This window comes from Myotis nattereri, assembly GCF_964212035.1.
Source record: "Myotis nattereri genome assembly, chromosome: 3".
Classification (NCBI taxonomy): domain Eukaryota; kingdom Metazoa; phylum Chordata; class Mammalia; order Chiroptera; family Vespertilionidae; genus Myotis; species Myotis nattereri.
This window is the reverse complement of record NC_138077.1, coordinates 193,942,270-193,957,942: the sequence shown is the minus strand read 5'-3', so window position 1 is coordinate 193,957,942 and position 15,673 is coordinate 193,942,270. Positions and strand designations below refer to the sequence as shown.

The 15,673-nt window shown below is 49.3% G+C and overlaps 2 protein-coding genes across 3 annotated transcripts in view; both read right to left on the bottom strand.

The window, feature by feature from the left end:
- Positions 1–4,727: 4,727 nt before the first annotated feature.
- Positions 4,728–7,452, bottom strand: TMEM35B (transmembrane protein 35B; the record flags this gene model as incomplete). The annotated part of the gene is made up of 3 exons (XM_081088109.1): positions 4,728–4,897; positions 5,851–6,031; positions 7,345–7,452. The coding sequence occupies 3 exons, from the start codon at positions 7,450–7,452 to the stop codon at positions 4,728–4,730; spliced, it is 459 nt and encodes a 152-aa protein (XP_080944235.1).
- Positions 7,453–11,078: 3,626 nt separating this feature from the next.
- Positions 11,079–15,673, bottom strand: part of ZMYM6 (zinc finger MYM-type containing 6) — a 43,382-nt gene continuing 38,787 nt past the window's right edge. For both annotated transcript variants that reach the window (XM_081086318.1, XM_081086319.1), the window contains exon 16: positions 11,079–14,839. In XM_081086318.1, coding sequence (XP_080942444.1) covers positions 13,008–14,839 — 1,832 coding nt within the window. In that variant the 3' untranslated portion in view covers positions 11,079–13,007. The remainder of the gene's footprint in view (positions 14,840–15,673) is intronic.

Sequence of the window (15,673 nt, the reverse complement as noted above, 5' to 3'; positions counted from 1 at the left end):
AGGTAGTAGGGCGCCAGACAGAGGGCAAAGATGAACAGACGCCCCAGCACCATGGTCCTGGCCGCACGCTGGTGCACCAGGCTCACACGCACCAGCAGGAAGACTGTATCGGTTGAGAGGGAGCAGCCAGGCAGCGGTGTGGGCGGGGCCTGTGGTCGCCCTGGGTCTGGGCTGCAGCAGCACATGCTGATGAGTTTGGGCGAAAGCCATGGCCACGTAGGTGGGCAGGTAAAAGACCACCCCAGGTAGTAGGTGAGCCAGAGTGGCAGCGTGAGCGTGAAGAGCACATCGGCCAGGGTTGAGGGACAGCCCCAGGCCCAGCGCCAAGGTGTGAGCCATGGGCACCCCAATGATGCAAGAAGGGTCATCCCAGGAGTTGCAGCCCCCAACACCAGGTCCCAACACTACTGTTCGTCTTGGACCTTGGGCTAGGGAGAGGAAGAGAGGTCATTGCAGAGGCCTACACTTTCCCCAACCCCAATCCGCGTCTTCCTCAGCCCTTGCTGGGAGGATACACTAGAAGCAAGGAAATCTAAGTGAGGGGGGATGAGGACTGAGCTCAGCCACCACCCAGGGGGGATGAAGAGGAGGGGATGGACTCCAGAGTTATTTGAAGGTGAGTGGGCTTGATGACAAGCTGTGGGAAATAAGAGGCAGATGTCCCAGAGAGCTTGGAAATTTCCAACCTGGTGACTGGGCGGGTGGAGGTACCCCTCACAGAGGGAGTGTGGTTCAGATACATGGGGGCACGGGCATGTGTAGTCAGCCCAAGCGAGGCTGAGCCAACTGGAAGTTCCGAAGAAACCAGGCTCAAATATAGAGAACCCTTCCCAGAAAGAGCCCAAGCCAGTGGGGGAAGCACCAGTGGGGGGACCAGCAGGGCATGGATGGAGGACCAGTCTTATGATACACTGATCCAGCCTATGCATAGTGACCTTGGACTTGCCTTGATGAAGGTCCTCCCCTGGGGCTTGCCTGGAGCACCTTGGACAGTACCTTTTCAGCTTTGTGCAAGGGACTCCGGCCTGTTTCCTACCCCCTAGCCCAGTGGTTCTCAACCTGTGGGTCGCGATCCCTTTGGGGGCCGAACGACCCTTTCACAGGGGTCGCCTAAGACCATCGGAAAACACAGATATAATTACATATTGTTTTTGTGATTAATCACGATGCTTTAATTATGTTCAATTTGTAACAATGAAAATACGTCCTGCATATCAGATATTTACATTATGATTCATAACAGTAGCAAAATTACAGTTATGAAGTAGCAACGAAAACAATTTTATGGTTGGGGGTCACCACAACATGAGGGACTGTATTGAAGAGTGCCGGCATTAGGAAGGTTGAGAACCACTGCCCTAGCCTTTTGACCACAAGAAGTCCTGCATCTGACTCAAAACACTGGACAGCAAAGCAAAAAGAGCACAGGCCCTGGAACCAGGCAGATTCAAGAGACACACATTTATTTGCCATGTGACCTTGGGCAAATTACTCAGCTTCACAGAGCCTGTCTTCTCTGCTGTAAAATGGAGATTAAAATACCTACCTCACAGTGCTGTTGGGAGGATTATGAGAAAACATAAGTAAAACTCTGAGCACTGTGGCTGCCGCTGGGGAGACACTTCATAACCATTAGCTCCCTTCCCTCTAGGCAGCACACAGAACTGTCCACCCACACAGGCACACACACAGCGTTAGAGACGCAGGCACCCCCAGCAAACAAAACAACAGACATCCGGGCCTGTTCCTCCTATCTCCCCACGGCAGGTAAGTGCACAAGCCAATGTCCTGCTCCTATTTTGGACACAGAGACAAACTCCTAGGGTGTCTCAAAACTCGGTTCCTCCAATACCAAAATCTGTCCTTTTGCCTTTGAACCTCTCAGGTTCCAATCCTTTGTGGGATCCTGAGCGAGAGTATTCCTTTCTTGCCCTCCCTCCCAGCTCTGTCCACCATGGCTCTAGTCCCCAAGTGCTCCCCCACCCCTCAACCTCCCCTTGCCATTCCAGTAGATCAGGCCTCTCTCACCTCTTCCTGTTCTGGCTGTTGCAGCCCCCTCTTCTCTCTCTCTCTCTCTCTCTCTCTCTCTCTCTCTCTCTCTCTCTCTCTCTCGGGCCCATGGGACCTTGCTTGAAGGAGCTGAGACAGAACAGAATCCACTTTCACCCACACATCCCAGGACATGACATGAAGATTGGGCCCAATAGCTGGAGTGGCTGGGGCCCATCTGTGGCAGCTGTGAGCTGGGCTTGTGGGGTGTGGCCAGGGCCCCAAGAGAAGGGAGTGTCATTCCAGGATAAGAGGACCCAGGGAGGAAGATAGAAAAGCAAAAGGAAGCCCTGGCAGCTGAATGTCATTTGTGCTTGCCTGACCTAGATTTCAGCTGTGGTTTGGGGGGCCACATTTCTTGGAGCCTGGCATCTCCTTGGGCTGAAGAGCCACTGCTGGAGCTCAACATATTCCTGCTGCTGTCAATCCTAATTGCTCCTCCCCACCAGCTGGCCAGCCCACGCCTCCACACCCTGCCTTTCCCACAGCCAGGCGTGGGGGCCCTGTAGCAACTAATCAGCTTACAGGTCAAGCCTTGGTAAACAGGAGTCCTCAGCCTATGCCAGCTGTGAGAGGTTTTACTCCAAGTCCTGGCATCCTGGGAGGGGTGGAGACGGTAAGGAGCCAGGATTCTAGGGGCTCCAGGCTCTACTTTCATGAGCTTAAAATTCTCATGCAGAGGGGCAATTCTGGAAAGCAAGGCAGACTTAATCACATTGGGCAGATGATCCCATGTACCCTCAAGTTGAAGAGAGCGGGAGCGCCCTGCCTGCCCACTTCCGACTTTGGCAGCTGGTGCAGTGGAAATTGTGCATTCTGGAGTCAATCAGGCCTTAATTCTAGTCTCAGATCTGACACATGGGCACTTAAGCTTTCTGAATCCGTTTTCTCATCTGTAGAACCAGCCAGTATTTAATAATAGCGTTTACTGAACACTTATTATGTGCCAGGCACTACTGTAAACACTTGAACCCACTAAATCCCCACAGCAACTCTGAGAAATATTTACCATTACTAAACATATTCTGCAAATAAGCTAGAAAGCCGCAGAAACCGTTTTCTACCCCCTCCCTTGCTGACCAGCGTGGTAAATCTTAACTAGTTTAATTCCATCATGGGAATTCCATCCTCCTTGCTGGTGATTGGCCTCGTAATGAAAATGTGACATAATTCTGACCAGTGTGGTGTGAGGGGGAACCTAGGGGTCTTCTAAGAGGGCTTTCCTCTTTCTTTTCACCTTGGGATGTTATGTGCAAATGTGCACTCTGGAGCTGCTGCAACTATTATCCATCCCTGAGGGCAGTAGCCAGTACATTGAAAGCAGAGCAGAAAGTTGAAAAAAAAAAAGTATTTGATGTCATCATAAGGCAGCCTACATTGAATCTATGTTATCTCTGGACCTCTTCTTTTTTTTTTTTTTTTTTAAATATATTTTATTGATTTTTTACAGAGAGGAAGGGCGAGAGATAGAGAGTCAGAAACATCGATGGGAGAGAAACATCGATCAGCCGCCTCCTGCACACCTCCCACTGGGGATGTGCCCACAACCCAGGTACATGCCCTTGACCGGAATCGAACCTGGGACCCTTCATTCCGCAGGCCGATGCTCTATCCACTGAGCCACACCGGTTTTGGCTCTGGACCTCTTCTTATGTGAGTGACAGCTTCCTTATTGTTTTGACACTCTATACCAGTGTGTGCACTAATGTGTGTGTGTGTGTGTGTGTGTGTGTGAGGTAAAATGGTCGGTAATGTGACAGAGGTGCCCTAACATGGTCACTGTTCCTTGAGCATGGCCACACTCACATCCTTCTGGGACTCACCCCGGCTTCTGGCACAGCTTTAACAGGCAGCACCCCTTGGAGCTGACTGTCCCCTGCCTCCACGTACGTTCCAAGGAGCACTGCGCTGAGGGCCCCACCTCACCGCCAGAGGCTGGCAGCTTCAGGTCCTCGGTTCGTTCTGCAGAGCAAAAGTGCCCAAGATAAGAAGAAATAGAAGGGAATACTTCGTGTGGCTCGCAAGGGCACAGGCAGAAGCAGGCACTTGTACTCTGCCACACTCAATGTGTACGTGATAAAAGCCTTACAAACGTGCATGCCAGTGGAACCAGCACTGACACTTCTAGGGAAAGAAAATAGGTGTATGCAAAGGTGATTCACTGTGAGGTCTACAACAGCAAAAAATTGGAAACAATCCAAATGTTCCCGCGTGGGGGCCCGAGTAAATGCGTTACAGCACAACCTTACAATGGCACACTACACAGGCGTTAGCAACAAGGTAAAACAGGCATGGTGTATTAGCTTTCAAAAGCCAGTAACAAAATAGTATATATGGTCTCATGTTCATTTTTTAAAATCTGTATAGAAGCATAGAAAAAAGTTGAAAAGTACAGTTAAACAAAGGAATTGAAAATAGTTATTTTGGGGCATGACATTGTGGGTTAAATTTCTTTTCTGCTTATTTTCACATGACAAGAGGAATGCTAGTAAATATCAAAAAGAGCAGTAGATGTCCAAAAGAGAAAGTAGGCCCAGGTAGGCAAGATGTCTACTTCAACAATGGCCATACTTTGACCCTGGAGGTATTGTATTGGTAACAAGGTGGTGGACTCTGTGTCCCTCTGTGTGCCTGCTGTGACAGTGACATGGCACCGAGAGGCAAGAGGTACTCTACTCTCAGGATCCCTTGGCCGAACTTGGCCTCTTCTTCCTTATGGGTCTGACCACCTTCTCAGTTCTGACTAAGAACTGGCAGATATCCAGCAACACCAGGAGCGCCAGGCAGACGACAGCTGGGATGTAGGTGTTCAGTGACTCCTTCAGAGACACCAACGTGAAGATGGACCCTGGAATGGAAAGTCAGGTCTCTGAGGCTCCCTGGGGCACCCAGGAGATCCAGGAGCTCAGGGCTCTCCAGCCTAGGCCAACCAGCTCAAGTCCTCCCCTTAAGCACCCCCCACGCACATACCCTAAACTAGGTGCACTTGTCTCCATGGCCTCACAGAGAAAGCAGGACCAGAAGCTTTTTGGATTAATGGAACCCCTCTCAGAGAGCAAGAAAGAAACAGGAACAATCCAGCCAAATAGGGCAAGAAGGTGGCGAGATAGGCATTTTGGAACAAATTCTCCCTGCACCTACTCCTTTCTTAATCCTGCTGGAGGGAAGGAGGCCCAGGGGTTGGTGGTGGAAGTGAAAGATTTGAAAATGAAGGAAGCTCCAGAGATGGAAAGAAAGCCTGGGGGCAGGGTGGTAGTGGTGGCAGCGATGGTGACATGAGACCTGGGGGGCATAGAAGCAGCAGCTGTCTTTGTACATCAGCAGTTCCTGTGAGCAGAGCTGCTATGAGGGGGTCCCTCCAAGACTTCTAGCCCCAGGCAAATTCTCTGCCTTTCTGTTCAGGGGGCTCAACTTCTTGGTTCCCAACTGCCAGACACATAGGTCAGGTGGCAACTGCTACTCTATCCTCTCATCTCAGGGGTGGGATGGGGGGGGGGGGAGCAGTAGGGGCTTTTAGGTTACATTATAATACATCCTTATGATGGAATAGCACACAGCCAATAGAATGGATGAGGTAGAAGGTACAGTTGGCATCAATGGTGTTACAGTAGATTAAGTTTGAAAAGCACCTGTCCTAGTCTGAAGACCATGGAAACTGTAATACAGCAGGAAGTGCTCCTGGTCCCAGAGAAAAAAAGGGGGGGGACGGACAATAGTAATGGGGAACAGAGGAACAGCCGGGCCTTCCCATCATCCTCCCCAAGAATTCCTCCTTCCCTCTGCCCAGGGGGCGTCCCTTACCCATCATGAGCACGATCAAGAGAAAGTTACTGATCTCTTGCAGCTTTGGTGGGCCCAGGGCCAGCAGCAACCCAGCCAGCAGTTCCAACCAGCCTACAGTCACTTGGTAGCTCATGGGATCTGGCTGGTAGCCGAACACCTTCAGCGGGAACACCTCAGCGAACTGCTCGAACAGGGCTTTCTAGGGGTGGCAGGGAACGCCTGTCAGCCACTCACCAAGGACCCACTTCCTAGCCACTGCACGGGGGCATTTGGTGCCAACGTCAATTGCCTCCAACAAAGGAGTGACTACTCTAGACCAGGTCCAGGGCTAAGGTCAGCTGGGACGGAGAGAGTCTCCCTGGGGGGCTGAGCTTTGGAATCAGTAAACGGGCTTCAAGCTCCAGGGAGAAGGGCTGGATGGTGATGCAGAGATGGACTGAGTTTCTCACTGGACTCTCCCCAGCCCCAAATTCAAGGAAGAGGAAGCAAGGCTTGGGCCTTCTCATCTAGTGCCAAGGCCTTGGGAACGCCACAACTTCTCTTTATGCCTGGCCTGGCCTGGCCTCTCTTCAGGTACCATGCAGCGACTATGTGGAGTTGGGAGAGGGGATGGAAGGGCAGATTGTTGCTCATTAAACAGATTCCATTTTCTGCACCATATGCTGGTGCCTGGATTCCACTGCAATAGACACAAGGGGAGTAGAAGGGGCTCAAAGTGACTCATCTTGCTGAATCAGGCTCCGTCCTGGGCCACATGACTTCATCCTGATCCTCGGGTTGGCTACCTTTTCCTGCTCCCCCACCTCAGCGCTACCTTCTCCTACTCAGTGATGCAAGGAGGCACTAAGCTGACTGGCTCCAGGGATGAACTTGCCCAAACCCACCACCTTCAGACAGGAAAGAAGGGGAGAACCCAGGCCTGGGAGAGGGAGGTCGCAGGGTCTCCAAGTCTGGCTGTTTGAGAGGCCTGGGGGATTGGTGAGCTTGAGAACATGAAAGCTTTCTCCAGGCTAGAACTAGACAGAAGGCCTAAGGGCGACTTCCAGGCCTCCCTCCCAGGCTCCATCCTCCAGAAAAGGGCTCTCTGGATCCTAAGAGAGAGTAACCTTTACACTTCACCTTCAGGGCGGGTTTCCTACCCTGCCAAACGGGGATTAATAAACCCTGCCTCACGAAGCTCCCAAGAGCTCAAACAAGGAAGGAGCTGTGTTTCTTTTCCACCCCATCTTTCTCCCCCAGGGTCCGGAGCATTCCTCCTGCGGCTCTAGACTCCCCTGGGCCACCAATGCTCAGCTGGAAACGGCCTTCCCGACCCTCCCGTCTATGGAAACTCCCCGGAGGGCGTCCACGTCCAAGCCAAGGTTCAGATGCTCTTCCCCAGGCTCTAGCGCCGTCTGGCCCGAAGGCAGGCGGTCGGCGGGGCAAGGGGGCGGGCAGACGGGGGCGGGGCGCACCGGGCACCGGGGTAACCGCTGGGGCCCATCCACCCGCTGCCCACGCCACGCCGCTCACCATCTGCTGCGACGCAGAAGCTGAGATCTGCTCCGAGAGCTTGGCCGCCCCCGTGAGCGCGAAGAAGCCGCCCAGCAGAACTCGCAGAGCGGCGACCAGCAGCGCCATGGCCGCGCAGGTCCTCTGGGAGGGCGGGCTCACGCGCCCCAGTCCGGCCCGGCCCAAAACCCGCCCCGGCCTCGGATTGACTTCCTCCCGCCCCCCCCCTCCACCCCCCCGCGGCTGGAGGACGCGCTAGGGCTTCCCTTTCCTCCTCTTCCAGGAGTGTTGCCACTGTCTTTTGTCCCAGGACCTGGTTGGGGTGGGGGGTGGGGCGGGGGGAGGCCGATGGACCTGGCGTTTGTCTCAAGCCCACTTGCTCTTAACTGACTATATGAGCCCGATTGAATTTAGGGAAAATGTGTCTCCCAGTCAACACGAACAGAGCGGAGTTAAACATGGTATCTGGAAGTGGCTTGCAGAGAGGGCAGTTAGGATGCAAAAGACCAGGGCCTCATTCCTGCCTGCGCCGCCCGAGCTTAGCGATCTGAGCTGTCACCTAACCTCGGTGCGCCGCGCCGCAGTATCTGCTTCTGTAAGTAGGGATAATGCTGCATCAGTCCCCCGGAGTCTGTAATAGGCCTAGCACAATGCCTGGCACATGTATGAGCTCAAAAAGTTATTTGCAAAGTAATTTATGAAATTATTAATAAATTAATCAGTAACTAGGCATTATAAAAGGAATTGCTCTTTTGTATCTTTGCTTGAGACTTATCTTCTAATTTCTCTCAGCTGAAATCAAAATGTAAAAGATGTTTGAAAACTCAGATACTTGTGATATCCTGGGCAGTTAGGCAGGAGCAGAGTGGAAACAGGCCAGGTACAGAAGGCCACCAGGGTGAAAAGCCCTGGGTGCCTAGCAACGGGCTAACCTGGGAACTCAAGTATTATAGGGTAGGACCTCACCCCCAGGGTGACCTCACCTCCCCTAGCATATCTCGGGTCATGCGGTTTAGACCCCCTGACCTTTCCTATCACTGGCCATGCAGTTCGGACCCTCCCCTGACGTTTCCTCCCCTGGCACGTTGCTAATCCCGTGGTACATCTCCTTAGAGGAGAACAAGGGGGCCAGGAAAACAGCCTCATTTGACTCCCTCACATGACCACTCCCTTAAGCAGGGATGGCGAACCTATGACACTCGTGTCAGAGGTGACACGCGAACTCATTTTTTTGGTTGATTTTTCTTTGTTAAATGGCATTTAAATATATAAAATAAATATCAAAAATATAAGTCTTTGTTTTACTATGGTTGCAAATATCAAAAAATGCCTGTATGTGACACGGCACCAGTGTTAAGTTAGGGTTTTTCAAAATGCTGACACCCCAAGCTCAAAAGGTTCGCCATCACTGCCCTTAAGCATTAAGGCCTCGAACAATGTGGTTCTGAACCACAAAAAATAATCCTATGAACAAACCCTCAGGTATGTTGACCACGGAGACAGAGTTCTGGTCAAACTATAGATAAATAACATCTAGGCCTCCGTTGTGTTTCAGCTCCAGGCCCAGAAAGCAGCAACGCCAGGCAGGCAACACGATAGCTGGCATCAGGACCAGCTGCAATGACTAATGATCCCCTCCCTGCCTTGGCCCCAATCAATCAGTGGAGACCACAAGCCTGAGGAGCCGCACCAGGAAAATCTGATGAATACGCGACTGAGATCCTCCCCTGAGACCACGAGATAAAAAGCCATTAAGAGGAAAGACCCAGCATATGCCGGTGCTCATACTCATATTCTCTCGCCTCCCGCACACCCCACCTTTCTCTCTCTCTCACATACACACACACACGCACGCACACACAAGCACACACGCGTGCACGCGCGCCTTTCCCCGCTTCTCCTTCCTCTTTTTCCTACGCTCCAAGGGCCCTTGTTTTGCCTCCGTAACTTGCTTGCTGACTCCACGCAGCTGGGTGGCTCACTTCTTCCACAGCTCACTTCTACCCCTGTGACTTTCTAAACAAACTTGCACTTGTATTTGAGTTCCCTGGCGCTGAATTCTTAGTCGAACTCAAGGTCCAAAGTCTAATATATGATGCAGTTCGCTGTTAATACTTATAACTGTGAGAAGAGAGGTTTTCACAGAAAACCTTACAGGCCACTCCTGGCACATCTGATTTTACCTGGAAATCTGTCTAGACCTGGATGGGCAAACTGGGCCAAATTCGGTCAGTTGTATGGAACGTATTTTTTACCCCCTCCTCCTCCACCAACTAATGTTTGTTTACACTAGAGGCCCGGTGCCATGCACCGGTGGGGTCCCTTGGCCTGGCCTGCACCCTCTCAAAATCCGGGACCCCTCGGGGGATGTCGGACTTCCAGTTTCAGCCAGGTCTCCGCAGGCCAGGCCACGAATCCATGCACCAGGCCTCTAGTATGCATATAAGATCTTTGGTTAATCTCTTCCCATCCTCTCCCTCCCTCCTTCCCTCTGAGATTCATCAGTCTGTTCCATGTTTCCATGCCTGTGCATTGAGTGTCTGCCCCCTGGTGGTCAGTGCACATCATAGCTACCAGTCAAACTGTTGAACAGTTGCTTTGGTTTTTATATATATACTTACTAGAGGCCCGGTGCACGAAATTCATGCACTGGGGGTGGGGTTCTCTCAGCCTAGCCTGCCCCTCTCACAGTCTGGGAGCCCTCAGTGGATGTCCTACTGATGGCCACAGTCAGGCAGCAGAGACTTGGAGCAGGTGTCCCGTGTGTGTGTGTGTGTGTGTGTGTGTGTGTGTGTGTGTCCCCACTGGGGGTCTGCCTCCAGCCACATTGGAGGCTCAGAGCAGGCACTGTGTGTGTGTGTGTGTGTGTGTGTGTGTGTGTGGTGTGTGTGTGTGTGTGTGTCTGCTGGGGGCCTGCCCCCAGCCACACCATGGAGGCTTGGAGCAGGAGCCCCTCTGTGTTGATCTCTCAGGCTCCTGGCCTCCACTGCATGTTGTACTCTCCCTTGAGCTATGGCCAGGATGGGGGTGCTGCTTGCAAGCCGGGCTTTCCTGCTCCTGGATCGCCATGGCAACTGGGGAGCAGGCCCAGCTGGGGGCTGCCCACAGGCCGGGCTTTCCCGCTCCCAGGTCTCCATGGCGACCAGGGAGCAGGCCCAGCTGGGGGCTGCCCGCAGGCCGGGCTTGCTTTCCTGCTCCTGGATCCAGCGCAGCTGTGGGCTGCCTACAGGCCGCACTTTTCTACTCATCAATGGCCGGATCACCACAGCGACCCAGGGCCCAGCGGCACTTTCCTGCTCTCCAATAGTCATAGGGTCCCGGCTGGGGGTAGGGCTTAGCAGTGCGGGGCTTAGGCGGCACGGAGGTCCTGGCTGGGGGCTCAGGTGGCACACAGAGATCCCAGCTGGGGGCGGGGCTTATGCCCCGCTGCCCAGGGCTGCACATGGGGCCTGGATGGCAGCTCGCACTGTCCCGCCCTGCCTGTAGTATAGGATAGAGGCCTGGTGCATGGGTATGGGCCGGCTGGTTTGCCCTGAAAGTGTCCCGGATCAGGGTGGGGGTCCCGCTTGGGTGCCTGGCCAGCCTGGATGACGGGCTGAAGGCTGTTTGCAGCTGGTCACACCCCCTTCAGGGTGGGGGTCCCCACTGGGGTGCCTGGCCAGTCTGGGTGAGGGTGTGAGAGCTGTTTTCAGGCTGGAGGGCAACTTAAGCTCCCAGCCTCTCCTTTTTTTTTTTTTTTTTTTAATTCTGGGATTTATTTACCTTCTATAGCTGTCACTGGAGCTGAGAGCCAGCTCCAGCTCTAAGGGCTGAAAGCAGGTTTCTGGGTCTGTTTGGCTTCTATAATTGAAACTCTGTTGCCATCACAGCAGCTCTAAGCTCTGAGGCCGAAGCTGGCTGAAAGCAGGTCTCTGGAGCTTGTTTAGCTTCTATACTTGCAACATAGTTGGTTAGAGTGTAGCTCAGAGGCTGGCAGCGGCAGGCCGGGAACGTTGGCTTCCTTTATCACTAGAGCAAGCAAGCCTCCTGTTCACTTCAGCTGCGTGGCTGCTGGCCGCCATCTTGGTTGGCAGTTAATTTGCATATCCTGCTGATTAGCCAATGGGAAGGGTGTTGGGGTTATGGTCAATTTGCATGTTTCTCTTTTATTAGATAGGACTAGAGGCCCAGTGCACAAATTCATGCAAAGGTGGGGTCCGGCTGGCCCAACCCCAATCGGGGCTGATCGGGGGTGGGCCTGTCAGGAGGGGGAGATGGCAGGAGGTTGGAGGGGGGGCCAATCAGGGGCAGGGCCAGCTGGGGAGAGGGGCTGCAGGAGGTTGGCTGGCCAGCCCTGCCCCGTATTGGGGTGGGGGGTGCGATCAGGGGTGGGGCCAGGTGGGGGATGGGTTGCGGGCCAATTGGGGTGGGGCAGGCCCATTGGGGGCAGGGCCAGCTGGGGGGGAGGGCCGAGGGTGGTTTGGCTGGCTGCTCCACCCTCAACCAGGGTGGAAGAGGCCGATCAGGGGTGGGGTGGCTGGGGGGAAGGGCCAAGGGAGGTTGGCCAGCCAGCCCCAGCTCCCCACCCCATTGGGCCGGTTAGTTGGCCACAGTGGGCGTCGTAGTGACTGGTCGTTCTGGTCGTTAAGGCATTTGGGTCGCTGGCTTTTTATATATATAGATAGTTGTTTTTTTTAATGATAAAAATTTTAAAGGCAGCTTCATGAAAGGAAAATTATATGGATTCATATTTCAATGTTCATAGTTTTATTGAAACACAGCCACATTCGTCTGTGTACTATCTACAGTTGCATTTGTGCTATAACCACAGGTTGAGTACTATAGTTGCCACCTATGGCCTGCAAAGCCTAAAATATTCACTATTTAGCCTGGGCCAGTATGACTAATTAGTTAAAGTATAGACCCGAGTGCTAAAGGGTTGGGGGTACGATTCCCAGTCAAGGGCATGTACCTGAGTTGCAGGTTCTCTCCCAGCTCTCAGCCCCCACCTCTCCAACACACACACACACACACCATCAGGAAGAGTGTGGGAGGCAACCAATCTATGTGTCTCTCTCACATCAATGCTTCTTTCTCTTTTCCCATTTCTCCCTTCCTCTCTCCCTGCTTTCCTCCCTCTCTCTCTTTCTCTCTCTCTCTCTGAAAGCAATGGAAAATATATCCTTGGGTGAGGATTAACAAAACAAAACAAAAAATCACTATCTGGCCCTTTATGAAAAAGATTTGCCAAACCCTGGTCCAGTGGGCCAGAGAGGGCCCCCTACAGGGGTCTCAAACTCTCCTGCTGCTTTCATTTCCTGTTAATCAAGCTGCTTAGATCTTTTTTTTGCTACGTACCACAACCTGCTATAGTAGGAGGCAGGCTGGCTGAAGACTAACATGTCCCACGTGCTTCTAAATGCCAAGCAGTTTCAACATCCAGGTGTGCTATTAATTACATTATAAATTGGACCTTTCACTACCTACATCTTTGTCATTAATCCAAATTATCTGATCAGTCAATAAAATGACATACAATTGTGTATAAATGTGTAATGATTAAATTCCTCAACAAAAAGTAAAATTATTCAAACATTTAATCACTGAAAACACATAAGCACATTAGGAAATTATATTTTAGGATACTTGTCCCATACAAAATTTAACACACAGTTATAGACTTTGATAAACAATATACACATTTATTATTCTTTCTCTTTTACTAATTTTTCTATCCTTGGAATTAAGGATGTGACTGCAAGTCTTAGGGCAGGGCCAGAAACCAACAGATTTCTTTGTTTTGACTCAGTCAAAGCTGAAAATGTAGCATCACATAAGTAAATAGTTGAAAAAGGCAATAAAAATTTCATTGCCCTTTCATGGAGTTCTGGGTAACTTGTCTTTGCTTTTATCCAAAACTGAGTTACAGACATTGATTTAAATACTGATTTTAATTCTAAATCTGAAGATAACTGTGCTAGTTTTTCTTCTTCGAAGCCCTTGAGATTACTATTTCGGTGATACATAAAAGGATTAATTATCCACCAATTTCCCAGACGCAAGTCTTCTTCTGGTGGATAACAGTCACTGAACATTTGAGAAAGTCCTTCCAGGTGCTCAAAAATAGTGCTTGAAATGCTTCTCATATTTAAACTGGATGAGTTTGAGAATTCGGAAAATGAAGGAAACATTTCATAATCATTCTCTTGTGTGCGCTTCAACCACATTTTTAACTTTTCTTTAAGTACATCCATTTTATTATACAAATTGAAGAGCGTAGTCATACTTCCTTGGAGACTTAAACTTAGTTCATTTATAAGTGAAAAAATATCTGATAAATAGGCCAGCCTTGCCACCCATTCCTCATCAAGAAAATACTTGGCCAAATCGGAATGCTGCTGATTTAAAAAAATTTCAATTTCATGTCGTAATTCAAATAATCTTGTTAAAATTCTCCCTCTCGATATCCACCGTACTTCAGCAGGAAGTGGTAAATTCACATGCTCAGAACCCATCTCTTCATACAAAATTGTTAACATACGTGAATTCAAGGCATTGCTCTTTATAAAACTTAAAATTTGTGCTGACTGCAAAAGAATTTTATGTAAGCATGGAGACAACTTTTCTGCTGCTAAACGTTCACGGTGAATAAAACAATGTGTAAATGCCAGTGTATTCATGGCAACTTCTTGAATTTTTTCCCTTAAACCAGAATACCTGCCAGTCATGCTTGCAGCCCCATCTGTACACAGACCAACACAATATTTCCAATTCAGAGATTTACTATGAATATATTTACTTATTAGTTCAAATAGTTCAACACCAGTTGTTGGTGAAGGCATTTCAATACAACATAATAATTCTTCTTTTATATCACTACAATCATTATCAATGAAACGAATATAGCACAAAAGAAGGGTAGTATTTGAGATTTCTGAAGACTCATCTATCTGAAGGGCAAACCACTTTGACTCTCTGACTTTTTGAATCAGCTGGTCTTCAATGTCTGCAGACAGTTCATCAATCCTGTGTCCAATCATATTATTAGAAAGAGGAATGGTTTTCATTTTGTCTCCAGCACTTGAACCCCAAACTTCTGAACACATTTCTACTAAGTGTGGTTTAATTAACTCTTCAGCAATGGAGAATGGCTTCTTGCTGGCAGCAATTTGGAAAGCAATTAAATAAGAAGCTTTCATGAGTGACTTTTCAACTAATAAACACTTTTTAAAAGAACTATTTTGACATTCCATTTCAAGAGATTTTTGTTCAAAAAAATCTACTGGTTTGTTTTCCAATTCTGAATGTTTTGTCTTTAAGTGATGAGAAAGATTTGCTAGCTTCATGTGTTCAGACGATAAGATTTCTCCACAAATGACACACTGAGGCCTTGGTGAACTTTCTTTTGATCCAGGATAGATAATAAAACCAACTTTTAAATATTCTGTATCATAAGTCTGGAAAAAACCTATTTTTTTTTTCTTTGCAGGTGGAGAATCAAGTTCCACATCATTCTTCCCATTAGGCATAGGTAAATCTGAATGAAATATTTGAATCTCTGTTATTTTCAAGAATAAGCTATGTTATTGATGTTTTCCTCATACATATTTAAAATTTATACTTTTTTTACTATTTATCAAAGGAATATACTAAAGCTTAAACACAAACCATAATACTTCCACGATGCCATTGAAAACAGAATTTCTCCTTTGTCCAAAGCTTGGTCACTGACTAAAGTGAAACTGTAAGCTGTGGTACATGAACAAGAAATTCCGTCTATTCAATAGATAACTGGAATCAGGGTTGAAGTCCACAGAATACATCATATTAAGAATAAATTACTTCACTTTTAAAAAGTTCAGGAAAAAAGAGAAAAGAAATGTTGCAAAAAGTTAACATTTGGTAAATCTAAATGCAGGGCCCTGACAGGTTTGGCTCAGTGGATAGAGCCTCGGCTTGCGGACTGAAGGGTCCCAGGTTCGATTCCAGTCAAGGGCATGTACCTTGGTTGCGGGCACATCCCCAGTGGGGGGTGTGCAGGAGGCAGCTGATCGATGTTTCTCTCTCATCGATGTTTCTAACTCTCTATCCCTCTCCCTTCCTCTCTGTAAAAAATCAATAAAATATATATATATATTTTTAATCTAAATGAAGGGTATATTGGTGTTTGTTGTGCTATATTTTCAATCTTCCTGAATTTTGAAATTTTTCCAAATTAAAGTTGGGAGGAAAAGGGTTAATTAGTAGTTTTAATACTCAATGTTAGTGAGGGTACAGAGAAATTAATGCTCTCAAAACACTGGTAGTTGGAGCATAAATTGATGTGCTTTTCAGAAGGGCAATTTTGCAACATATATAAAAAAAACTATGA